The sequence below is a fragment of the Neoarius graeffei genome, chromosome 23, assembly GCF_027579695.1.
Source record: "Neoarius graeffei isolate fNeoGra1 chromosome 23, fNeoGra1.pri, whole genome shotgun sequence".
NCBI classification, from domain to species: domain Eukaryota; kingdom Metazoa; phylum Chordata; class Actinopteri; order Siluriformes; family Ariidae; genus Neoarius; species Neoarius graeffei.
Window position 1 is genome coordinate 706,323 of NC_083591.1, and position 27,239 is coordinate 733,561.

General features: G+C 46.0%; 1 protein-coding gene across 1 annotated transcript in view; it reads left to right on the forward strand.

Moving 5' to 3' along the window:
• The window catches only part of snap91a (synaptosome associated protein 91a), a 74,864-nt gene that overhangs the window by 38,263 nt on the left and 9,362 nt on the right, over positions 1-27,239 (forward strand). Inside the window, exons 10-23 of the mRNA XM_060905548.1 lie at positions 6,837-6,849; positions 7,610-7,734; positions 8,397-8,476; positions 8,931-8,945; positions 18,668-18,748; positions 19,918-20,151; positions 21,231-21,317; positions 22,369-22,437; positions 22,531-22,620; positions 24,286-24,348; positions 24,963-25,142; positions 25,426-25,677; positions 25,766-25,790; positions 26,023-26,101. Coding sequence (XP_060761531.1) covers positions 6,837-6,849; positions 7,610-7,734; positions 8,397-8,476; positions 8,931-8,945; positions 18,668-18,748; positions 19,918-20,151; positions 21,231-21,317; positions 22,369-22,437; positions 22,531-22,620; positions 24,286-24,348; positions 24,963-25,142; positions 25,426-25,677; positions 25,766-25,790; positions 26,023-26,101 — 1,393 coding nt within the window. The remainder of the gene's footprint in view (positions 1-6,836; positions 6,850-7,609; positions 7,735-8,396; positions 8,477-8,930; positions 8,946-18,667; positions 18,749-19,917; positions 20,152-21,230; positions 21,318-22,368; positions 22,438-22,530; positions 22,621-24,285; positions 24,349-24,962; positions 25,143-25,425; positions 25,678-25,765; positions 25,791-26,022; positions 26,102-27,239) is intronic.

Genomic DNA, 27,239 nt, shown 5'->3' on the forward strand with positions numbered 1-27,239 from the left:
CAGGTATGGTGGGTGTCCATGTTGGAGCTTTGGGATGTGAGTTGTTCTGTACTGCTGTTGGAGTTCAGGGTGGTGTTGGCCTTAGAGGTTCTGGTACTGCTCGATGTAGGGGTTAAGGTACAGTGATGAAGGGTACCGTTGGGTTTATGTACAACATGGTAGGATTAGTGGGAATGGACTCCTGGCAGCTTTAGGGGTGGTGGAGTACAGTACAGGAAAAGGTCTGGACACCCCTTCTAATTCAGTGTTTTTTCTTTATTTTTATTAAAAGTCACTTCATGTCTTAAAGTAATGATGGATGTCAGGGCTTGAAATTCGTATATTTTTTCACCAGCCAGCCTTACTAGTTACCTTCCAAAGTAACTCGCCAAACAGAAAATCAACTCGCCAAAATTTGTTCATGTATGAATTTTACTCAGGGGCACCCACGTGCTACAGGTGCTACAGGTGCTCTAGCCCCCGCCCCTTTTCTGTTTGCTGTCCAAAGTGCCCTTTTCATAGGGACTGTTTTGTTGTTGTTTTTTTTTTAATATTTGTAAAAGATAAGTTAGCTCCAACATCAATATTCTCTACAATTTGACAATAATATATGAAATTATAGATTTATAAAATAACGTTTTTCTATGTAAATGCGGGCATCAATCCGTGACGTCATGCATTCAGTGAGCCTCCGTGCAGAAAGCGCATGCAGGCGGGTGGCAGTGGGAGACAGTGCGAGGAACGGCATGGTGGGTCACACTGAAAGTCTCCTTTCATTTCTTATCTGAACATGCAATATTGTGCAGCTTAGAACACAACAGTAAATGCGTAGGGTTGTTTATCATTTAATGAAGCCGCCTAGGCTATATTTAAACCGTTTGCTCCATCCATTACGTGGCAGATTCGGAAACTTTAGTTTGAACGACGGCGTTAATAACATATTCTAGCAGCTTCGAAAACTTAAGGCTGAATGACGACGTCCACAACATATTCTATCAAGACTATTATGTTATAGTAGCTTAGGTTAGTTGAGTTAAAACATAGGGAAACGTTTTCTAAATAAGTGAAAGCCTGCATTATGCAAAGATGCCAAGGAAAGAGAGGATAAAGATGGGCTGCTGAAAATATATGGAACACCACCTGTGTCAACTGCAACGGTAGAGCGTTCCTTTTCAAAGTTAAAGCTAGTGAAGACAGAACTCCGCAGCCTGTCATGAAGAAAGGCTGTCAGACCTTCTTCTGCTGGCAATTGAGGAAGATATCCATATTGAATACAGTGTTGTCATAGACATTTTCAAGAACATGGCAAACCGAAGACTGCTGCTTTGAAGAATACTGCAGCGTTTAGATGGATCTCACTCACACACACACACACACACACACACACACACACACACACACACACACACACACACACACAGAATGTTCAGTTGCAATTGAAATTTAGTTTTGAATAAAATTAACTTGTGTGAAAAATTTGTTCCAAGTGCCCTTTTTTGAATGTTGAGCCCCTGCCCCTCCAAAGGTCTTTGCACGGCCCTGCTCAGGGGTGAAAGTAACTTTTATTTCTTGCCGTTACTATTATTTTGAGTCATAGTGCGCGCGCACAGCGAGCACCGAAAAATACACCTAATTATTTATTATTGTCTACTTATCAAGCATTCACTAGGACTTCTTATCACTCAGTAGTACTAGTATAGAGATCTTGCAGTCACGTGACCGGAAAGTACACAGCCGCTATCTTGTCGGTAAGAAACACCGCTGAATACTGCTGCACTCGTGTACAGAATGGATCAATTTCAACTGACGGACTACACGGCTCATTTTTCTAATGAACAGATAACTAGATATATCTCATCTCATCTCATTATCTGTAGCCGCTTTATCCTGTTCTACAGGGTCGCAGGCGAGCTGGATCCTATCCCAGCTGACTACGGGCGAAAGGCGGGGTTCACCCTGGACAAGTCGCCAGGTCATCACAGGGCTGACACATAGACACAGACAACCATTCACACTCACATTCACACCTACGCTCAATTTAGAGTCACCAGTTAACCTAACCTGCATGTCTTTGGACTGTGGGGGAAACCGGAGCACCCGGAGGAAACCCACGCGGACACGGGGAGAACATGCAAACTCCACACAGAAAGGCCCTCGCCGGCCACGGGGCTCGAACCCAGGACCTTCTTGCTGTGAGGCGACAGCGCTAACCACTACACCACTGTGCCGCGTAACTAGATATGTCTAAAATAAACGACCTACAGATTAGTGACCCTTATGGCTTACCGGACGTAGTTTTCACGACCGTGTCAGTGGATGTTGAACTGCCAGAGGTGGAATACCCAGATGTGTATAATTACCTCATTAACTTTCCCTCGCTGCTCAGTGGTGAAGCACTGCGTGCTTATAAATCTCTGGACAATTATCTTTACAGAAATTCAGGATTTGTCAGCGACTCAGATGTGGCATCTTGTAAACAAGAAAATAATCCTCATTGGATGGGTAAGTCACTTAAGTATTGAGTATAGCACTGACCAGCCGATTATAGAATAGAATAAGGTAATTCCAGCTGTAATTCCAAATCGTCCGTTTTGTTTACCATGGATCTGGCGTTGGAGAGGTAGAGGCTTGGCAGTGGAGATTTGAGTGGCTGTTTTCTGAGCTTAGTCAACAGGCCGGCTCTGCAGCCTCGCTTTTGCTTCCGCTCCCGCCGCCGCCTCCTTCGCTTTGCTTCCGATAACAATCCACGGAGACCCCGCTGGTCTCGCTATCTCGTCCGGAATGTTGTGCATGCGATGGAAATCGCTACAAACCGTCATTTTCTGCTGGAAACCAATGTCCAGTAAGTCCATACGGTTGTAGTGGATATTGAAGTCCGGTACAGACGAACAACACGCAAAAATACACACAAAAAACATAAAAACCGTGCACAGGTAGGGAGAGCTTGTAGCCGCAGCCGTTGTAGTAGAATTGTATATAGTAGGGTTTTCCAGAAGAAAAGGTAGAAGTAGAAGCAGAAGTAGAAGCAGAAGTAGAAGTAGAAGGCGGAATATGGCGTTTGACCGACAAGATGGCGTCTGTCACAATCTGGATCGGCTGTGACGTCACATGCAAGTGCTCCTATCACACTATCACTCTTTCATCCACCTGTATCAGTTTTTGATTATAAATAAATTGCAAACACATCATTTCAACAACACAATCATTTTAATAACATTTTTTTTAACTGAACAGTTGAAAACTAACTTTTCATTTTGGACATTCTGTCTCCTAAAGCACTTTGGATAGCAGCTGCGCGCGCGGCGCAGGATGGTGAAGCAGTGGCTCCGCGCACGCGCTGTGTGTCGAGTGGAACCCGGAAGGAATTCACTTCAGACAGAATTCAGAGACAGGACACAACCAGTTATATGCAATGGATATCGAGGAAAACGGGTTGCTTTTGGTAAATTGCCGTTAGCAGGTGTGTTATGCTGAAAGTGCATGTTTTTTCAGAGACAGTATATTTTTCTTTCCGGTACAGCCAAATCTTTTCATGGTACACCGGACCGGCCAGGACCAGCTCACTTTCACCCCTGATTTTACTTCTGTCAAAAATAACGCAAAAGAGAGTCGTTACCATTGTTCATGACTAATGTGCATTTATTTCAAGACCCGAGTATTTTGATACTGTTGTTAAATACATAAATGAGAACAACACAGAGCACCATAATATAATATCAGCAAATAATAATATATTGGACTTTTTCCCCGGTCTGCAGGTTGGGATGTCTGTAAACCAATCAGGATGCTCTTTGTCGAGCATGCGCTTCATAAACAGGCGCACGCGCAGTCTCTCTCTCGCACTCCGTCATATGCGCGATGCAGACATTAATGTTGCACGTTCACGCGCTTGCTTGCTCTAGATTCCGGGAGATATTCTCCAATTTGCGGGCACCAGGGAGCCGCTATCAATATGCGGGAGACTCCTGGAACTTCCGGGAGAATTGGGATATCTGTTATAAGCATGCGCAGTAGTGAAGAAACCGACAGCCTGACCGTCCTGCCGATAAACACATCGATTAACACAGACACGGCACGCGCTTAATTAGCCTGGGCCCGCCCATCCTAAGTGTGACGCAACACGAGGGCCTGTTGCGAGCTTAGTCTGGCAAGGCAAGCTATCTACAGCTCTTCCAAGCTCCCGAAAAATCGGGAACCAATCAACTTTGAGCATCTCCAACGGCCCTGGGTAGAGGCGTGTTCAAGGCACTGACGTAGTAGAACTGCGACCGGAAGCCATAGATTGTTTACAGAATCTATGCCGGAAGCGCTTCATTCACTAGAAACATTACGAACATGGAGCAAGTTCTCATTGAAAACGGAGCAAAGAGCAGCCCTGGAGGTATTTATTGAAAGGAAGGACGTTTTCGCCTTGCTCCCGACCGGCTTCGGTAAGAGTTTAATCTACCAGTTAGCCCCGTCGCATCATATATGTCAGAGGAAAGAGTGATGTGATTGGTTTAAGCTTCATCACAGCCTTTTCTGGCTTCGACCAGTAGCAAACTGAGGCATTTCAGGGAGGCGGGTCAACCACGGGCTCTGGGAAACGGTTGGGCTTAATATCTTGGCCAGACCAATAGCTCGGAGAGCTTTGAAGTCGCGTTAGCCAGACTAGCGCTTAATATGTGGCGGCTTTAGTTGACGGTGTGTCTGAATCTTCGCTTTATACGTTATATCTTTTTTATTTTCAACTCGCCAGCCGGGCTGCCTAGTGACAGGAATTACCTGCCAAATGACAAATTAAGTCGCCTCGGGCGACCGGACCACCGCGAATTTCGAGCCCTGGATGTCGTTTCTCTTTACTGAATTGTTCAGTTCTTCAGATAATATGGATTACTACAGTTGTGGTGTGGACTAGAGCTATTTATTTATAGTATTTTTATTATTATTTACTATTTACTGTTTGATCTCAAACACATTAAGAAGGTGAGAAACTCGTCCACTAATGACCTTTTGACGAGACACAGCTGTTAATTGAAAAGTATTCCAGGTGACTCCCTCATGAAGCTGCTTAAGAGAATAACAATAGTGTACAAAGTGTCATCGAGGGGAACACTGGATACGCTCAAGAACCTAAAATATCAAACATTTTGTTTTCTTAACCTTTTTTTTACTACATAATTCCAGATATGTTCCAGATGTTATTTCATAGTTTTGATGCCTTCACTTTTGTTTTACACTGTAGAGAATAGTCACAATAAAGAAACACCTATAAATGAGTAGAGTAGGGGTGTACAAACTTTTGACAGGTGCTGTACAGTATATCAGGTCTTGAGGGGTCGTGGTTCAGGTACTGAGGGGTCGGGGTTTGGATACTGAGGGGTCGGGGTTTGGGTCCTGAGGGGTCGGGGTTTGGGTCCTGAGGGGTCGGGGTTGGGGTCCTGAGGGGTCGGGGTTTGGGTCCTGAGGGGTCGGGGTCCTGAGGGGTCGGGGTCCTGAGGGGTCGGGGTCCTGAGGGGTCGGGGTTGGGGTCGGGGTTGGGGTCCTGAGGGGTTGGGGTCCTGAGGGGTCGGGGTCCTGAGGGGTTGGGGTTTGGGTCCTGAGGGGTCGGGGTTTGGGTCCTGAAGGGTCGGGGTTTGGGTCCTGAGGGGTCGGGGTCCTGAGGGGTCGGGGTTTGGGTCCTGAGGGGTTGGGGTTTGGGTCCTGAGGGGTCGGGGTTTGGGTCCTGAGGGGTCGGGGTTTGGGTCCTGAGGGTTCGGGGTTTATCCCACAGGTAAACTGCCCCTTATTAATGTTAACATTTATTGAAGAGAATGATTTCTATTAAAAACTGTCTGTAACGTTGATTAATGTTGATTTTCCTCTTGTTTTGTGTCACCAGTGATGAGTAAGTATTGAATACGTGCACATCGGTGCGACTGCATTAACTCTGGCGTTATTTACACACTGCTGCATTGTTCCTGTGTTTATCGCTGTGATGATGATCACTTTACAATTCTACAGCTCCAGACTTTTTAGTTTAATTCAGTTCATTCCAGATCTGTAGAATTGGTGTGGAGTTTTCATTCTGGTTCAGTGTAACGGTGTGTGTGTGTGTGTGTGTGTGTGTGTGTGTGTGTGTGTGTGTAATGATATGATGTGGTCACAGTGTAATGCATTGTAAAGCTTCAGATTTTTTAAAATTAACATTCTGAGAACGTGATCACTGGCGGCATGGTAGTGTAGTGATTATCACTGTCGCCTCACAGCAAGAAGGTTCTGGGTTCGAACCTCATGGCCGACAGGGGCCTTTCTGAGTGGAGTTTGCATGTTCTTCCTGTGGGTTTCCTCCGGGTGCTCTGGTTTCCCTCACAGTCCAAAGGCACGCTGTTCGGTTAACTGGCTCCTCTAAATTGCCCAGAGGTATGAATGTTGAGAGGAGAAACTCTCTGCGTTAATCCAGTAGAAGGCAACGGGAAACCAGTCCTGTAATCTTCCCTCTAAACTTTGATGGCTGGAAGTAAAAGCTGTCAGAGTGGCCACGTCACAGCAGTGATACGCCAGAGAGAGAGACAGATCACTGACGTATCATCACACCTTTACACTGAACCTGATCACCAGCTGGATTACGTTCCCTTTCTCACTCTCACTCTGATATGAATTCTGCGTTCATATCATTCAAGTGTAACTGAATATTTATGGCGAAATGTTCACGTCTGCATCCCTGCATGTGAGTCTGAAATATTCAGTTCTTTGATGTTGATTGAACAGATGAATATTTATGACTGATCTGATTGTCCTGCTCACAGACCTTCACTTTATTATCACTCTGTAGTTGTACTTTATTATAATTCAGGTTTTGTGCATTGGTTTTTATGTTTTTTTTCTTTTACTTTTAGCTCACCAACTAAGGTAAGCAATGTACTATAATTCCATAAATAATTTAAGAACAATTTATAAAAATCAGTAAACAATTGATAATAGCCAATAGCTTTTGACAAATATCACTCCACAAAATTCTTTATAGATTTACTGTTAATATATAATACCATGTATTTGTACCTAAAACAACAGACATCCATCTTCATATATTTAGAAATGCGAAATACATTCATTTTTGTTTTAAATTATTTATTTTTAAAAACATTTCTGAAACATGATGAGCCTGATTATTTTTTTTATAATTAGACGTCACAACATTTATACAAAATGTAAAGTATATAAAAATATTTCTTGAACCATTTTGCAAGTCAGTAATATTTTGTTGATTGAATATTAAATAATGAACATTTGCATAAGTTCATATTTATTATATTTATCCCTACAATAACGAGATAAATTGAATCACATCACTCAGTGTTAACTAACTGTTAATATTTGTATTTAGTTCTAGTTATATTTAATCACAGATTAAATAAATGTTATTTATTATTCTGTAAACTTTTAAACTAGGATAAATTAAACATCAAAAATATGTGAACTTCACGAATAAATGCATTAATAACGTATCTGTTATTGGTGTTTATTTAACTTTATTTGATCAGGGAAAATTCCACAGTGGTTTTAGTGCTTAATTAATGATTATTGAATTAATCAATTAATTAATTGATTGTATAGATAAATGCTCTGTGTGTGTGTGTGTGTGTGTGTGTGTGTGTGTGTGTGTGTGTAGAAGAGTTCCTCAGTCAGTAATGGAACTCCTGCAGGAACTCCAGTGAAGACGGTGGATGAAGTTCCTGCACCAGCAGCAGCAGAAGCTCAGAACACGACTGCGCCTGCGCCTGCGCCTGCAGCCAGGTGCGTGAACACTGAACACTACAGCAGGATGATACGGACTCAAATATCACATCGTGATCAAACTGATACACTTAACACTCACAATACACATCAGCGTTTTATTATCCCACACTGTGGAAGCTGTGACGAGTCCCGATTAAAACCTGAGCTGCAGCTGAAGCTCGTGATTCCTCGTGAGCTCGGGAGATTTGTGTGTTGCAGGTTGATGTTAATAACAACAAAGCCTTAAACTACCGTCTAGTGAAGGTTTATAGTGACCCTGTAACAGTCAGCTGAGAGTCACCGCTGCAGTCGTCCAGCGTACGGCGTGAGCGATGAGGCTGTGTGTGAGCCGAACGCTGCTGACCTGCGTTTATTATTATTTATTACATTAAAGAAACGATTCATGAAAATTACACCGAGAAACTAGGATTAGTGTGAAATCAGTTGGACAGCTGAGAGAACGTGGTGTACAGAATGCGGTTTGTTGTTTGCTCCTGTGTTCAGTGTGGGTGAGTGAAGTACAGCTGGATCTTGAGGCTGTGATTAATCCAGCTGTGCTGAAACATCACGAGAAACGTTTCTCTCCTGCGGATCTCAGCTGATTATTTCTGTTCTTTCTCTCCCTTTTATTTCACATCTTCTTTTTGTTCTCATCATCTCTCATTTTCTCTGTGCCACAGTGGATTCGGTGATTTGGTGGATTTTGATTTATTAGCTCCGAGTGCAGGCACTTCAGCAGCTCCGGCGTCTGCATGGGGAGGTGAGCGTTTCTGCGTCATAAACTCACTTCTGACTCGGAGATAAACTGCAGCTCACTGCACTGACGTTACAGCAGTTACACTGTTCACCATCCGCAACACAGATGGTCATTAAATATACACTTTAAAACAGAAACATGATGAAACACTCCATGATCAGCTCCAGTGTCTCTACCACATTATTATTATTATTATTAATGACAATAATAATAATAATAATAATAATAATAATAAACATAAACTCTTCTGTAATAAAGTTGCAGTAAAGAGTTGAGAGATTTAAAATGAGAACAATGTTGAAATGCATTATTATCACATCACTTCCTGTTTTCACCACACCCCACTGTCGTCAAAAATCACAGGGCAGGGTCTAAAGGGGGAGGGACTAAACTGTCTTATTTCAATATAGAAACAAATCACAGATTTCCTTTTTTCCCCTTTTATCTCACTGTACAGATCTGCTGGGTGAGGGTGAGTACTGCGCGCGCACACACACACACACACACACACACACCCCTAATCAACGGAGCACATGTGTGTGTGTGTGTGTGTGTGTGTGTGTGTGTGTGTGTGTGTGTGTGTGTGTGTGTGTTTGCTGACACATAATGGATGTTGAAGCCATAAAACACAAAAATCTATCACATTTCTCAGGATGTTTTCACGCGAGGTGATGTGTACCAAACCGAACACATCAGACCGCCAGAGTCCGGTTGGTTTGATGAGTGTGATCGCTGCGTACGGCGCTCGGAGCAGATTCAGCCGGACTTGGACACAGTATGCATCAGCGTGATCACTCACTGTACCCAGGCCCAGAACTCGAGTGCCGTGATGTGCACTTTTCGGTTTGTTTGAGAATATCTGGGTTCATGACATTTTCACTTCTCACCTTATTGAAGAACTCGAACTGTAGTCAGTGAATAAAGCTACAGATTCCTCCTTCAGCATCAGCTGCTGCCGTAAAAATCTTCTTATGCATGCAGCATGATTTACTGAGAATCGCTGCATTGCATAATTGATAAACCTGTACAGTGTGTAGGAGGGCTGTGAGTGACCACACCCAAAACCACTCCCAATACCCACCATGTAAAAACAGGCTCCATGGTGCGACGTGCTGTCAGCGTGCTGTCCTTCAGCAGTGTGATGAGGTGAGCGTGCTTGGGTCTGGAACAGTGTGAGCACAGGCCAGTGGGGACGGGGGACGATCACACGCTAACAGGAACCTTGAGTCCAGCCTGAAGTCCTGTTTACACATGGTGTTAAAATGCATTGGATTACAAGTGGACGTCTGAAACACATTGCTGTTTACAACTGTATCTGCGTCTTCAAGGTGTCCAGCTGTTCCTGCTGTTCAGGTTTCGTGACCGCCTCCGTCACTTCTGCTGTCACCATAACAACCAGAATGTGCTGCAGTGATGACATCATTTCCTGTTATGTCCTTGTCAGGGGACACATCAGGATGCATTAACGTTTACGCGGCAGTGTGACTGTGATGGACTGCGTCCCAGACCTCAGGAAGTGTCGAGTGTCTTGGTGTTTGTTTACACTGGTATTCAGTGATGTTCACTCGTGATCCGATCAACCAGCATTTTACAACCAAGTGTAAACTAGTCCATGGGCCAGGACCCAAAAAATCACATATCGGTACCACCTGAGGTGGCAAAATCTACCAATGATTTTTGTAATCCTCCATCCCTGAGGGACATTATTTGGTATGATAACCCTCTCTAAGTGGTAGCTTTCTTATATTTTTACTGGCTTTTATAACCATACCCAGTACAGTTCGCAATACATGCCTATGTGTAGGTATAGGTGTATGCAAGTGCATGGGAGGATGGAATATGTGTTTATCAATGTTATATCACATGTAGACACCATAGACATTTAGAAAATATACAGTTTGGATGGATAATTTAGCTTCCCATGAATTTCAGAGGCCACAATGTATCCGTCGTACACTTTTTCACCAATATAATATAGGGTTAGATTGAGGCAGAAGACTGAAGAAGGGTGGGTCAAATCCAAACTATTGCTATAGCACATCTGGAGATTATGGGCTTTCAGAAAATATATGGGTTAGATAGATTAATATACATTACACTGCTATTTTAGGCCCGAAACTCCTAGCTGTCCAATGTATTTCAATGTAACGCAAAGTACATTACAGAACTAAGGTATAGAGGAATGTAGGAAATTGGGAGGTGTCTCAATACACATTATATCATTATAACGCAGCTTTTGATATGGTATCTTCACCTGTGTGTGCCCTTTTGTACACCTCTAGCTCATCTTTCAGTTCTTGGTACCACTGTACAAGTTGTTCCATTTTCAAACTCTCAGGGTAAACCAACAACTTTCCTTTGCTGTTTTGTATGATGTGTAAAGCTTGACCAAATTCAGCTTCAGTCTTGCGACGTAGATGTTTCTTTGTAGAAACCTCTAATTCTGTTATACCACATTCTGCCATTTGGTTCACCAGTGTAGAGGTCAGGTCTGTGAATGGTGCAACACTAGGATTCTCAATCACCTTTTCCCTAATATATGCAAAAACCTTGTGCAGTGCCACTCTTTCTGCTGCTTCATAAGGAGATTCTGCTTGGCCCAAGTTAGTTTCATCTTTATTGCTGTCTGAATCTTCCTTTGTGTATGCCCTGTAGCAGGATCGATGGTGATGGCCTTCTGCTGCTACTAAGTCACGACTGGCTGTGGCTAGTACTTTTTTGTCACCCTTCCTGATAGCTGCTCTTCTGATTTTGTCATCAGCTCTCAACTCTGCACATTTTGTTAGATTTTCCTTTGTTCTTTGACCTTTTAAATACTTGCTAAATTTGTCACAAAATATACATTTGACATCATACACTCTTGAAGTTGTTGGAGCTTCCCTTGTGGATTTTCTTACATCCTCTGTGGCAGATGGTTCTGCAGATATGTCTTTTGCAAGAATTGTGTCAAGCAGTTTCTTCATAGTAAAGCTACTCCGGCATTTTCTGTGGTACAATATGGATGGTATTCTACCCTCAGGGAGATCTTTGGCAAGATCAAGGATGGGGCGATAGGCTCTGATTTCAGCTGCTCTCAGTCGTGTGTTCCATGACTCTATGTTTATAGGCGCCACAAGGTTTGAATTATCATCTGAACAATGTATTAGACACTCCCCCTGAATACCACTTCTACTTCCTTCTGCCATGCTCCTCTATTCTGTGATGTGCAATAATCTGAAAGGAACAGAGATACGTCATGACTGATGTGCTAAAATGAGGCCTGTTTCCTACTCACTAGCTGTGTGTGTGTGTGTGTGTGTGTGTGTGTGTGTGTGTGTGTGTGTGTGTGTGTGAGAGACAGAGAGAGAGAGAGAGAGAGAGAGAGAGGCTGTGGCTTGAGTGTGCATCAGTGTTCTGACACTCAAGCTTCCATACAAGAAATCAGTTACCCTCTGGACTCAACATTCCAGATTCCAATAAATTCAGTTACCAACTGAAACCGCTCTCTAACACATATAACTATAAAGTAGGCTACAATTCTTTATGTTATTTTCTCTGTATATTTATATTTATTTTGTTCACACACAAATTGGGGAAGTCTACAGCTAAGATCAGTATGGTCTACAGCAGAGATTATTACTTAATAGTAATGTTAATGTAGTAATTTCCCTGTGGGTGGGTGGAGCACAGAGGACGGCAGGACAGAGATCAGGTGTAAACAAGGCTTTTATTGCCACACTTTTCAGTCTAACAATATATATTGGACGCACAGAGACACACACATCAGCGTCTCGTCCAGGGATGAGCTCCTTCCGCTCTCGCTCTCCCTCCTGATATAGGGCGTGGTCACTGGGAAGACACACAAACACAGGTTAATTGCTCTCAGGTGTAGTGATTCTGCCACTTACCTTCCCTGACTCCGCCCTCCTGTCACAGACCGGCGCTTGACCACGCCCCCGCTGCCACATACCCCCACCGCCCGACTCAGGCCGGGCGGCTGTCTGGCCTGCAGCCGACTCCCCCCCCCCCTTGACGGGAGAGGAAGTCCGCCACGACCATCTGTGCCCCCAGCCTGTGGACCACCTTGAAATTAAAGGGTTGGAGCGCCAGATACCAACGGGTGATCCGCGTGTTGGCATCTTTCATGCGGTGGAGCCACTGGAGGGGCGCGTGGTCCGAACAGAGGGTGAAAGGGCGCCCCAGCAGGTACTACCGGAGGGCGAGAACTGCCCACTTGATGGCCAAACACTCTTTCTCTATGGTGCTGTAGCGCCCCTCACGCACCGACAGCTTCCTGCTGATATACAGGACAGGGCGGTCCTCCCCCTCCACCTCCTGGGACAAAACCGCCCTCAGCCCTCTGTCCGACACATCGGTCTGCAACATAAAGGGGAGAGAAAAGTCAGGGGAGTGTAGAAGTGGCCCCCCACACAGTGCAGCCTTTACCTCTGAGAAAGCCCGCTGGCACTGCTCCGTCCACTGGACCGGATCTGGTGCCCCCTTTTTAGTGAGATCAGTCAGCGGGCTGGTGACGTCCGAATAATTAGGTATAAACCTACGATAATAGCCAGCCAGTCCCAGGAACTGTCTCACCCCCTTTTTGGTCTTAGGCCTCGGGCAGGCCGCAATTGCTGCCGTCTTATTAATTTGGGGACGCACCTGCCCATTGCCCAAGTGGAAGCCCAGATACCGTACTTCCACCCGCCCAATCGCACACTTCTTTGGGTTGGCTGTGAGCCCCGCTCGCCTCAGCGACCTAAGGACGGCCCTCAGATGTTCGAGGTGCCGCTGCCAGTCATTACTATAGATGATGTCATCTAAATACGCTGCCGCATAAGTGGCGTGAGGGCGGAGGACTCTGTCCATCAGCCGCTGAAACGTCACGGGTGCCCCAAACAGCCCAAACGGAAGGGTGACGAATTGGTGTAAACCAAACGGTGTGGAAAAGGCCGTTTTTTCTCGAGATAGTGGAGTCAAGGGGATCTGCCAATATCCCTTCGTCAAATCCAGCGTCGAATAAAAGCGAGCAGTGCCGAGTCGATTGAGCAACTCATCAATACGAGGCATTGGGTATGCGTCGAATTTAGACACCGCGTTGACTTTTCTATAGTCCACACAGAACCGGACCGATCCATCGGCCTTGGGTACCAAGACCACCGGGCTGCTCCAGTCACTGTGGGACTCCTCGACGATGCCCATTTCGAGCATGGTCTGAAGTTCTTCCCGAACCACCTTTTTTTTGTGTTTGGGTAGCCTGTAAGGGCGGCTACGCACTACCACCCCCGGGGGCGTCTCTATGTGGTGCTCTATGAGGTTAGTGCGACCGGGCAGGGGCGAGAACACATCCGAAAACTTGGTCTGCAACTGGGCGACCTCCGTGAGTTGGGTCGGGGAGAGGTGGTCTCCACAGGGGACCGGAGAGGTACGTGATGCCAATGTCCCTTTTTGAACCTCCGGCCCCAGCTCCGCCTTCTCCGGAACCACCGACACCAATGCTACGGGGACCTCCTCGTTCCAGAGTTTAAGCAGATTGAGGTGGTAAATCTGTAGCGCCCCACCCCTGTCCGTTTGCCTCACCTCATAGTCGACGTCCCCGACTCGCCGTGTGACCTCAAAGGGTCCTTGCCACTTGGCGATCAATTTGGAGCTGGACGTGGGCAACAGTACGAGTACCTTATCTCCTGGTGTGAACTCTCTAAGGCGCGTACCCTTGTTGTACAGGCGGGCTTGCCGTTCTTGGGCTTGCCGCAAATTCTCCTGAGTTAGGTGGGTGAGCGTGTGGAGTTTTGCGCGCAGGTCCATAACGTACTGAATTTCGTTCTTACTTTGTGAAGGTCCCTCCTCCCAATTTTCCCACAGCACGTCCAGGATGCTGCGCGGCTTATGCCCATATAATAATTCGAATGGGGAGAACCCCCTGGAGGCTTGGGGGACCTCTCGCACTGAGAACAGCAAGGGTTTGAGCCACTTATCCCAATTACGTGCGTCCTCACTTATGAATTTCTTAATAATATTTTTGAGGGTGCGGTTGAATCGTTCCACTAAACCCGTCCGTTTGTGGGTGATACACGCTGGTGCAGATCGGCTTAATCTCCAATAACCCATACAGTTCGCGCAGTGTTCGTGACATAAACGTAGTGCCTTGATCCGTCAGAATCTCTTTCGGGATTCCAACTCGGGAGATGACGCGGAAGAGTGCCTCGGCAATACTGCGTGCTGAGATATTGCGCAGAGGCACTGCTTCCGGGTATTGCGTTGCATAGTCCACCAGAACTAATATAAAGCGGTACCCTCATGCTGACCGATCTAATGGCCCGACGAGATCCATCCCAATTCTCTCAAACGGGGTCTCGATTAATGGTAGAGGGCGCAAAGGCGCTTTTGGAATGGCCGCTGGGTTTACTAACTGGCATTCGCGGCATGCCGTACACCACCTACGGACATCGCCGCGAATCCCCGGCCAATAGAATCGGGCCATTATTCGGGCTAGTGTTTTATCCTGCCCCAAGTGTCCAGCCATGGGATTAAAGTGAGCCGCCTGGAATACCAATTCCTGGCGGCTCTTCGGAATTAAAAGCTGCATGACTCGCTCTTTAGTTTGAGTGTCCTGCGTCACTCGGTATAATCTATCCTTCATAATCGCGAAGTAGGGGAAGGATGGGGTGGCATTCGGCTGGAGCGTTTGACCATCGATTACTCTCACTTGGTCAAACGCATGCCGCAGAGTCTCGTCTCGCGACTGCTCTAATGGGAAATCCGCGAGGGATTCCCCAATAAAGAGAGGAGGAGCCGGCGGCTCCTCACTCTGACGTGGAGATGACGTAGACGGCTCTGTGACAGCTGCTCCCGCCAAAGCGACACCGGGACCTCCCCCTGTCAAATGGCAGGACCCACTCTCTACTAGGCGTGTCATTAAACCCTGAAATCCCGGCCAATCAGTCCCCAAAATTAAAGAGTGGGTAAGGCGAGGATTAACCGCCGCCTTCACTATAAATTTTTCCCCTCTGAAAATAATGTGGACCGACACCAAAGGGTAGCGGTGAACATCCCCGTGCACACACAACACCTTCACCCCTTGTGCTCCCTCCAATGCCTCGTTTTGAACCAGGCTTTGGCGAATTGAGGTCTGATTACAACCAGAATCCACCAACGCCTGATATGTAGCCCCTTGGATACTCACCGGTATGCGATACGCTCCGGCCCGATCGAGGGCGGCCTCTGGCGCGTCAGGGATCCGAACCACCGCGCCCACTTCCATTGCTGTGCACTGCTGTTGAAGGTGGCCCGGCTCCCCGCAGCGCCAGCAAACCGGCCCGGGCTTTCCCTCTGCACCGGTGATCTGGGGCTCACTCATCTGAGGTGGGGGAGAGACAGACACAGAAGGGAGAAACGGGAGGGCACCGCGGGTGCGGCGGGCCGGCTGGGGTGGTGCCGGCCCCCGCCTCCGCGGTGGGGGAATGGGGCGAGGACGGGACACAGGAGGAGGGGGAGAGAGAGAGAGAAGAGGAGAGAAGAGAAGATGCCATCTGCTGTCCTGCCGCCGGGACAGCCGCCAGATGATCCTCCGCCAGCTCGACTGCCTGATCCAGCGACGCCGGGCGGTGGCACTGGACCCACTCCGCGGTTCCGGCTGGTAAGCGGGCGATGAACTGTTCCAGTACCACCTGGTCGACGATTCCCTCGGTGTCGCGATTGTTGGCCCTCAACCACTGCCAGTAGGCGTCCCGGAGCTGCTGGCCGAACGCGAACGGCCGGCCGACTTCCTCCAATTGCAGTGCACGGAAGCGCTGGCGCTGTTGTTCCGGTGTGCGTCCCACGCGCTGGAGGACGGCCCGGCGGAGGTCCGCGTAGGCCAGCCGGTGGTCGGCGGGGACCTGTAGCGTGGCCAGCTGTGCCTCTCCCATTATCAGGGGGAGGAGGCGTGCCGCGCTGCTCCATCGGCCACCCCGAGGCTTTGGCGACCTGTTCAAACAACGTGATGAACGCCTTGGGGTCGTCCTGCGGGCCCATCTTGGTGACAGTGAGGGGAGACGGGCCTGCGGCTGGAGCGCTGGTGGACCCTGCCGACATGAGGAGATGCCAGAACGCCTCGCGATCTTCCTGCTGGGCCAGCACCAGGGCTTCGAAGCGCCGCTCTTGTTCCTTTTGGAGTGTGACGAGCGCCTGGTGCTGGCTTTGCTGAGCCGTGGCGAGGGCGTGGACCAGGTCGGTGAACGGGGAGGATTCCATGGGGCTGCTGGTTTGGTGCTCCACTGTCCCGGGTTTCGGCACCACTGTAGTAATTTCCCTATGGGTGGGTGGAGCACAGAGGATGGCAGGACAGAGATCAGGTGTAAACAAGGCTTTTATTGCCACACTTTTCAGTCTAACAATATATATCGGATGCACAGAGACACACACATCAGTGTCTCGTCCAGGGATGAGCTCCTTCCGCTCTCGCTCTCCCTCCTGATATAGGGCGCGGTCACTGGGAAGACACACAAACACAGGTTAATTGCTCTCAGGTGTAGTGATTCTGCCACTTACCTTCCCTGACTCCGCCCTCCTGTCACAGACCGGTGCTTGACCACGCCCCTGCTGCCACAGTTAACATTACTAACTTACTCTGACTGTTTGGGTTATTATATCTAGTCTTTCACAAAAGCAGTCACAAGTAGCCTAGTCATTGATCATGTCCTTACTCATTCTCACACATCTGAGTCATAACACAAATCAAATTAAACAGGACTCACCTCATGTCCCATTTGTAAAAAGTATCATGGTGTAATCTGGTGACGTTACAACAGCCATTGTTGTTCTGTAGCCCAACTAGACAGCTTCTGCTCCAGGCACTGGCTCAGCAAACACCAACACACTCGAACATTCTAAAGTTGTCAGTTTATGGCTGTACTGTAGAATGTTCAGACAAAAATCTCCAGGCAAATTGGAAAAATTGAATTTAATACAGTTATGCAGAATCTGCATGTGTTGTCTTTTAATATCATTTAATGTCTGAATATTACAGTTCTGGTATCATTAAGGAAAACAGTTAATTAGAGTAAAGTATATATTTTATAAAAGGGTATATTTAGATGTGATTTAATGTGCATTGAGACATCTCCACCTTCCTCCATTCCACTATACATTAGTTCTGTAATGCATGTTGCATTACATTGAAATGCATTGGTTTTCAATGGACAACTATTATTTATGGGTCTAAAATAGCTATGTTATGTGTATTTAGCCATCTAACCCAGAATATATTCTGAAAGCCTATACTCTATAGATGTGAAATAGCAAGAGTTTGGATTTGACCCACCTTCCTTCAGTCGTTTGCCTCAATCTAATCCTATATTATATAGGCGAAAAGTGTAGGACTGATACATTTTGGCCTATGCAATTCATAGAAAGCCAAATTATCCATCTAATCCTTATATTTTCTAAATGCCTATGGTGTGTACATATGATATAACATAGATAAAGCCATATCCCATCATCCCACACACTTGCATACACCTATAACTACACATAGGCATGTATGGTGAACTGTACTGGGTGTGGGTATAAAAGCTTGTAAAAATACAACAAAGCTACCACTTGGAAAAGGTTATCATACCAAAACACATCCCTCAGACAGAGGATTACAAAAATCATTGGTAGATTTTGCCACCTTTGGTGGTACCGACTTCTGCTCTGGCTCATGGACTAAACAGAGTATAAAACATTCACACAGACAAACAAACAAACAAACAAACACTTTCTGATCATTTCTCTGTCCTGATCAGACTCTTTCTCTCCATCTCCATTCTTTGTTTTGATTTCTTCTTAACTTTCATCACCTTTTCTCATCTTGTTGTCTCTTTCCTTTGTTCCATTATTGTCTCTTTTTTTCTCCCCCCCCCCCCCCCCCCCCCCCCCCCAGCTGCTGCCGTTAGTTCTTCCTCAGCTCTCCTCTCGGAGTCTGAATCTGTTGCTCCTGCAGAAGTCACTGAAACAAGTCATGCTGCTGCAGCCGAACCTGCAGCTAACGCTAATGCTACTGCTGTACCTAGTGCTAATGCTAACACTGCTGCTCCTGCGCCAGGCTCCTCCCTGTCAGACATGGACCTGTTCGGAGGTCAGTTCAGTGCTGTGGGACAGTCAGGCTGGGCTATGTGACCTGACCAGTATACACACTACCTCTCACAACTGTGTGTGTGTGTGTGTGTGTGTGTGTGTGTGTGTGTGTGCATGCAGATGCATTTGCCCCTTCCCCAGGTGATGGAACAGCTGAGGGTGGAGCTCCAGCAGTGGCTGCCGATGCTTTTCCTGGATCTGGTGGGTACACACACACACACACACACACACACACACACACACACACACACACAAACTCATACACACACACACACACACACACACACACACACACACACACACACAAACTCATACACACACACACACACACACACAAACTCACACACACACACACACACACACACACACACACACACACACACACACACACACACACAAACTCATACACACACACACACACACACACACAAACTCATATACACACACACACACACACACACATACATACAGACACACACACACACACACACACACACACAAACTCACACACACACACACACACACACACACACACACAGTTTTTTGACATGTATGAGACTGTTTACCTGCTTTAAACTTTTAGTCTGTGTGTGTGTGTGTGTGTGTGTGTGTGTGTGTGTGTGTGTGTGTGTGTGTGTGCAGATTAACACACTAGTTAAAGCTGCTTGTGCTTTGCTGCTTTCTGTTACGACACAGATAGTGAGTCTCATCACATTTTATTTCTCATTTACTTTAAACTTCTATTCACTTTTTAAATTGTATTCTTCTTCCTAGATGAGATAATAATAATAATAATAATAATAAATTGATTTATAGTAACATAACGGCACTATATATAATGATATTAATATAATCAGTTAAATGGGCTTTTTAAATTCCAGTCTTTTTTTTAAATACCCTTTTAAACCAATTACAGAATTATTTTTTTTACAATAAAGTAAAAAATTTCTGTTTTATAATAAACAGTTTGGTTTTCTCCTCGTTTCCATGGTAACAGTGTGAATTTAATATTTTGCGTGTTTCAACATCAGAAAATTACAAATCTGGCATGTTCACGTTTCCACAGATATTAAACCCTCACAGAGATGTGAAAGTGTTTTGATTACGGAGTTTCTTAAACAGTTTTATTTTTATAAACTGTAACCAATATTTTCTTGTTTCTGATGAATATGAGGAGGCATCTTTATGTTTTGTAAGTGTGGTGTGTGCTGTACATCTGTGTGTTCTCCATCTGTTCATCTCCTCCTGACTTCTGCTTCTTCTGGAAGTTGAACATTTTCATTCGCCTTCTTGTTTTTGCAGCATTTGTTATTTAACACCCCTTCCTCCTCCTCCTGCCCCATTACCTCCTTCCTGTTTGCCCCTTAAAGACCCCTGGGCTCCCACTGAGGGGAGTGTGGAAGTCGCGCCAGAGCTTGACCTTTTTGCCATGAAGCCAGCAGAGGGCAGCACTGAGAGCTCTGCTAATGAAGAGCTGAGCACCACGCCCACTGTTGCCCCTGAAAATGCCCCTGAAACCACCCCTCCTGCCCCCTCTGCCCCCACCACAGAGTCCACGGCCCCCTCGGCCCCCCCGGACCCTGCAGCGCTAGACATCTTTGGCGGTAAACTCTCTGCTCTCATTTTCTTCTTTCTTTGCATTGTGACAATAATAACGCTGTATTATTACCGTTATTATTATTATTATTATTATTATTGCTCATGATGTCATTATTAGTTTGGAAATGTGGAATCAAACTTGACCACCTTATAAATAAACCCTGATATTAAATCAGGTCTCAGATCAGAGCGAATGCTAATGCTAACACTGGATTGTGCAGTTTAACTGTTATTTATTTATCTGGTGGTGTGTCTGTGATTCACATGAGATGATCTGCGCTGCACGCAGGGTTTTGTGATGACAGTGAGCTTTTCTGTCATTAAATCAATCTTACTGGAATATTGCACCCCCAAAAATGTGACTCATTATTAGCATGGCTGTTATTAGCATTAGCGTTTTTGGGGAGGAATATTCCTCAAACATTACAAACTTTTTTGTTGTTATATTAATATTTTGCACTGGAGTCATTTTCTATGAAACTGATTCATAAATCATTCATTTTTGTTAAATAATATTAACTATAATTAAGAATAACTTTGAAGCACAAAGTGATTTCCTTAAAGTTGATAAAATGTAATAATTAATTGTGTTGTAAGATTATTAACACAGTGCTTTAATTAAAATGTCAGGAAGAAATAAACATATAACAAGAAATAAAGATTATTTACAGCAGAAAGAATTGTATTGACAAAAACAACATCACGACGTTAATGTTACTGTGATTCATCAAAACAATTCATTTTCATTTATTCTGATTTTCTGCTTCATGAAATCCTTTTCCATTAAACCCACTAAAGAAGATTCCACTGAAGTGTTTTAATGAATTTACTCTGCAAGAGGAACAACGCTGACGACATTTACAGAAATAAGTTCCTATAAATGAATCGTTCATCTGAAGGAGTCGACTCAAAGAATCAACTCGTGACCTCACACTCACCAAATCAGAAAAAAATTAAATAAAAATATTTATGATGATTTATGAATACAGGCTTGATAAAAAATTTTGAGATGCTGATGTGCATTTTTGAAGTGTAACTGTGTGTGTGTGTGTGTGTGTGTGTGTGTGTGTGTGTGTGTGTGTAGATATGTTTGACTCTGTGCCTGAACAAAACACGTCCTCAGAGCCCAAAGCTGCCGTAACTCCCACTAACGTAGATCTGTTCAGTGCAGGTACAGGAGACCTTCCCAAAGTTCCGTCTGTCCAATGTCTCGCCTTGTTTCCGGTCTCTTCTTCCTGATTTTCCTCCTGCTCACGTCTCTAACTGATTGTTTGGCCCACAGTGTGTTGGTGTTGTGTGTGACTCGGGCTCGTGCATGCACCGGCCTGTAGACGCATGTATGTCTGTCTGTCTGTCTTCCTCTCTTTCTCTACCTTCTTTACTGCTGACACAGAGTCTATCCTGGTTCTGGTTCTGGTTCTGGAGTTATTCCACCGGCACTGTGCTGGATCTTGATCTCACACTTTCTCAGCTCCATTCTCCACCAACTTCCTCAAACTGAGGAAATAGTGACAGCGAGTCGGGGGCGGAGTTATTTCCTCATTATGATTAGTGACTCAGTGTTTGTGTCTTGGTCATGTGGTAAAGGTGGTGTTTGCTCAGGGATGACATGGTGGGTCACGGCCCACGAGTTCTGGTTGATGGTTTTGGCTCTGGATCATTTCCTCCTCCCTGCTGCTGCTGTCTTTCTGTTACTCTGAGAGCCAGTAAAAGAGTTCTGTAATGAATTTTAACTTTTTCTTCTGAATTGATTTTAATGTTTATATTTTATCAGTACGTCAGTGTTTATGCTAAAGGTGCAAGAATATGATAAATTAGTGTTACGATAATTTGGTCCAAAGTGGCAGTGTTCAGTCCATCACAGTGTTTATTCAGTGTTTCACAGGGTGGGTGATGTGCACCTGAGGAAACGTGTTAGCATTAGCGTTAGCAATCTTGTTCAGTTGTTTGAAATCGGTACTAAAGACGTAGTGAAGTGCAACAGTGAGTCTCCGCTGCGTTCCTTCCCGCGTTGTTATTACAGCTGGTCTCAGTTGTTTGTTGCCATGTGGACAAAGTAACCCCGCCCCCAGGTCCTGATGATGTACATGTAAACATTTATTTATTTGGAAACACATTGGCTCCAACATTGTTGGTGGAAAAGCTCACTGTGTGTGTGTGTGTGTGTGTGTGTTATCTGTATTCTGTACTCTTCACACTCTTCCTCCTCTTCCTCACTGAAGATCTTCCTGCTGTTTCTCGAGGGCCTTCACCTTTACCTGATGCTTCAGTCACTGCTGATCTGTTATCTGGTAAGTGTGTGTGTGTGTGTGTGTGTGTGTGTGTGTGTGTGTGTGTGTGGTGTGTGTGTGTGTGCAGCTAATAACTTTCTGTCTTTCTAACAGACTCGTTCATCACTCCGACTCCAGCTCCATCTCTCACCGCTGCTCCTGTGTCTCCACCCAAAACTGAGGCTCCTGTGTTGGACCTGCTGGGTATGTACAGCACACACACACACACACACACACACACACACACACACACACACACGCCTGAGGGAGCAGGTTGACAGTCAGAGGGCGGCTCCGCCTCATGGCCCTGACATCGGGCTTGCGTGAGTCTCACAGTTCCCTCCGTTTCTCCCGTCGCTGTTCCATCAGTAAATCATTCCGTTCTGAATAAAGAAAGTTTCAGAGTGAAAACCCTGCAGGGAAACGCCCCAAAACACAGAAATTACTGCAAAACATTACCTGCTGTGCTTTTCATGCCTCAACACTGGATTTGTTTGTTTTATCATTTAAAGTCACAACTTTATGTTGGTGAAGGAATGAAGTACAGCAAAAAACCTCCCTTCATCTTTAAAACGCTTCTCTTCTACGTCTTCCTTCTTTTCCCTAAACTGTGCATCTGATGGCTTTGCCCTTTTCTTTTTTAATTTTTTAATGAGTCGGTACTCATCCTCCAACCGTTAGTTGAGGGTCAAGAGACTAAGGTCCAATCCCAGCTATCCCCGCCCCCTCAGCCTGCCCCCTCGGGCCGCCCCCTCTGTTTTGTGTGCTCCTGTGAAGGGTAGTGTGTCCTGTTTGTTTTGGGGACGGAGGTGTCGTGCTCCTCTCGCTCGTAACGGAGTGTTTTCAGACGCAGACTCCGCTAGAAGGAAATTCCCAGAATGCTTTGTGAACTGAGGCAGTGTAACATGCACCATGACTGCCAGTGCAGGGAAAGAAGACCATAAATGTGTATCTTCACAAATAATCATGCAAAACTAATTTTCCTCCGTGGGAATATCTTTAGCTGAGTGTAGCTGTGAAGGAGCAATGCAGTGTAATCAGACAGATTTTACTCTCTTCACCGTCTCAGTTGTAGAGTTTGTGTCAGTACGGTTCTGTAGGTGTGAGGGAGGAAGGAAGGTGTGACGGTTTATGTAAAAAGTTCAAGGTGTGTTATTGATAGGTGAAACCCCCACCCCGCCCCCTTTACATCAGGAGTTCTAACCTCACCCCACCCCTCTGCTCTTCTCCGGGAGAACTTTCTAATCAGCAGTCTGCAGGAACGATGATGAGGATGATGATGATGATGATGATGAGGATGATGATGATGATGATGATGATGTTTCCACCCCTCATCCCTGCAGTTAAATATCTGCTGAAGGAGCACGTACTCTGGTCTGACTTTTCTAAACAGCACAAACAGAAGGGTGGCGAAGTGACGAGAGGACATCATGAGCTATAGAAACATGATTAGATTAGATTAGATTAGATTAGATTAGATTAGTTTCACTTTACTCATCCCACATCGGGGAAATTCACGTGTTACAGTAGCAAGAAAATGTCAAACAGATAACAAATAAAACTGAAATAAAAATTAGACAAACGAAAGATTAAATACAGAGGGCTATTTGCATTATCTACTGTGAAAAAGTATAGAAAAATTGCCTTATTGAGAGGCTCGGAAAAATGATCATGCTTGTGTTAGTAACGCTGAGTGCTAGAGAACTTACAGGGACAGACAGTGTGTGTGTGTGTGTGTGTGTGTGTGTGTGTGTGTGTGTGTGTGCTGTCTCACTCTCTGTGTGTGGACCTGTCTCAGTGTTGAAGCTGATTAACAGTTCTCTACTCACACGCTGCACTCTGGATCATGATGGTGATGATGATGATCAGACACATTTGGAGAACCTGCAGTGGAACCACACACTTCTACATCTACAGGAGATCTGCTTGGAGGTGCGTGTGTGGGTGTGGGTGTGTGTGCGTGTGCGTGAGTGCGGGTGTGGGTGTGCGTGCGTGTGTGTGTGTGTGTGTGCGTGCATGTGTGCACGTGCGTGCATGTGTGTGGGTGTGCGTGCGTGTGTGTGTGCGGGTGGGTGGGTGTGCGTGCATGTGTGTGTGCGGGTGGGTGGGTGTGCGTGCGTGTGTGCATGCGGGTGGGTGGGTGTGCGTGCGTGTGCATGCGGGTGGGTGGGTGTGTGCGTGTGCGTGTGTGCGTGAGTGCGGGTGTGGGTGTGCGTGCGTGCGTGTGTGCGTGCGTGCATGTGTGTGGGTGTGCGTGTGTGTGTGTGTGCGGGTGGGTGGGTGTGCGTGCGTGTGTGCATGCGGGTGGGTGGGTGTGTGCGTGTGCAGGTGGGTGGGTGGGTGTGTGCGTGCGTGTGTGTGCGTGCATGCGTGCGTGCGCGTGTGTGGGTGCGCGTGTGTGTGGGTGGGTGTGCATGTGCAGGTGGGTGGGTGGGTGTGTGTGTGTGTGTGTGTGCGTGCGTGCACGTGTGTGGGTGCGTGTGGGTGGGTGTGCGTGCGGGTGCGTGCGTGCGTGCGTGTGATCTGTGTTTCTTGTGCTGTTATAGGTTTGATTTCTCCCGTGGCCTCCACTGCTGCTCCTGTTCCCGCGGTAGCCGCAGCATCTGTTGCCCCGGGTGACCTGCTAGATTCAGGATTTGATGCTTTTGCTCCGCCTCCTGCCACCTCTGTGACCTCTGACCCTGTGCCAGCGTCTACAGCACCCTCTGGAGGATTTGGTCCATCAGGTGGGAATAACACCATGACAAACAGCTGCTCTGTTAAAGATTCTGAAAAGGCACAGCAAGATGATGTCATCAAAATACCACTTAAATGACTGAATTTCATTCTGCATAATACTCTTCTCAATGCATTATGGGTAATACACATGCAGTGCATTATGGGTAGGGAATAAACACAGTGTGCACATAAACATCAAATGACCTCCATCAGGAACAGTCTGTGTGTTATTGCTTTTCTCAGGACTTGCCAATACTGTGTGTGTGTGTGTGTGTGTGTGTGTGTGTGTAGTGTTTGATGGATTAGGGGACATCCTCATCCCCTCCATAACCCCTCAGAGTACAGGTGGTAGTAGTACTCCTATAGTTCCTGCAGCATCTCCTATGGTTGCTGCAGCAACAGTTCCTGTGGTAGCCCCTGCAGCCACACCCACTGCCACACCCACTATGATGCCCACCTCACCTGCCATGATGCCCACCACCGGTCCACCTGCTAAAGCCATCAGTATGGATCTGGATGAATCGCTTGCCAACCTGGTTGGAAGTAAGTGCAAACACTGAGTAGAACATGAATATTAATTAATCTTCATTAATATTCATGATTTGGTATTAATTGTATATATTTTTTGCAGACCTGGGCATGGGAAGTCAGAAAAAGTAAGTGTACTGTCTGTCCCTGTGTGTTTATTATTTCTCTGACATAGAGCATATTGCATTTATTAGAATAAGGATGTCCTAATGTCAGGGTGGGTGGGGCTTATTTCATCTCTCCCCTGTCAGTCAGAGTCACACTAGCCAATCACAACTTCAGTTATCTGGTGTATCGAGAACACCAGAGAGAGATGGTTACATAAGTGTGTGTGTGTGTGTGTGTGTGTGTGTGGTGCAGGGATGGTGAGAAGAAGCTGACTGGTGGAGTGAACTGGACCCCTCAGGTTGCCCCCACCAGATGGAGCGCTCCACCCATGGTACGTCTCTCATCTGCGGTGTTAATGCTGCCCTGAGGAACATCAGCAGCTCTGCGTCACCTTAAAGCAAAACACTTCACTACATTACACCGGGGCACACGGGGGGCGTCACACACTGACTGGCAGCCGGAGTGCATTCTGTAACAAAATAATTCCCATTGCTAGTTTTAAGCAGCTTAGAAACCGGCTCTTCCATTATTGCTGTTTCTTCCATGTTTTCTTGATGTGTTCTAGAAACGGCACACTAAGGGTAGTATCTCACTGGGCTGTGACAGCCCGCGACTAGTTGGAGACACAACAATTGCGATAAAATTTGTGAATTAGCGACAATTTTCACTTGGAATCACACTGAATTGATATTCGCATAATTTTACCGCAATTGTTGTGTCTCCAACTAGTCGCAGGCTGTCGCAGCTCGGCTTTCCCTCGGCAGGCAGGGAAGTAGAGGAAGCCTCATGGAAACTGACTTGAGAAGGGTTTGTGATGGCTTTGCGACACCAGCGACGCATTTGCAGCTATTTTGAGAGAAATTTTGTCAAACGAATTTTTTGAACATGTTCAAAATTTCAGTGACGAAGGAGCGACACTTTGCGACTCATGAAGAGGAAATTGAGGAGCCCCGTGAATGTTTCAAGACACTTTTGAAACTCTCTCGCGAATGACATTCACAATTTATCGCAAGCTGTCGCAGCCCAGTGAGATACTGGCTTAAAACGTAGCTTTGAAGCCACAAAATGCAGCTTTAATGGAAAAAAAAAATTGCTTACCTCTCTTCACGTCAAAAGAAAGAGAAAAGTTTCGCTTGTTTTGACATGGCAAATTATTAACACAAGAGGAAATACTCGTAATTCGCAAGTAAAAAGACTGCAGCTACACTGGCAACTTGACCGTGCTTTCTAGTGCGATCGTGTTGCGCTTGCACAGAACTGTTTCAGTTCTGCGCGCCTTGGCTCCAGGGCTTTACATTAGCACCCGCCCACCCGCCGAATGCGGGTAAAATTTGGCTTTGGCGGGGAATGACTTTAGTCCCACTAGCCACTTTGGTGGGTGGTTTATTCTGTGGTATGAAAATATATTTTAATTGTAGTTTTCTCTGAAGGCATCTGATATAATAAACGCATTGCAATGTAATATTACG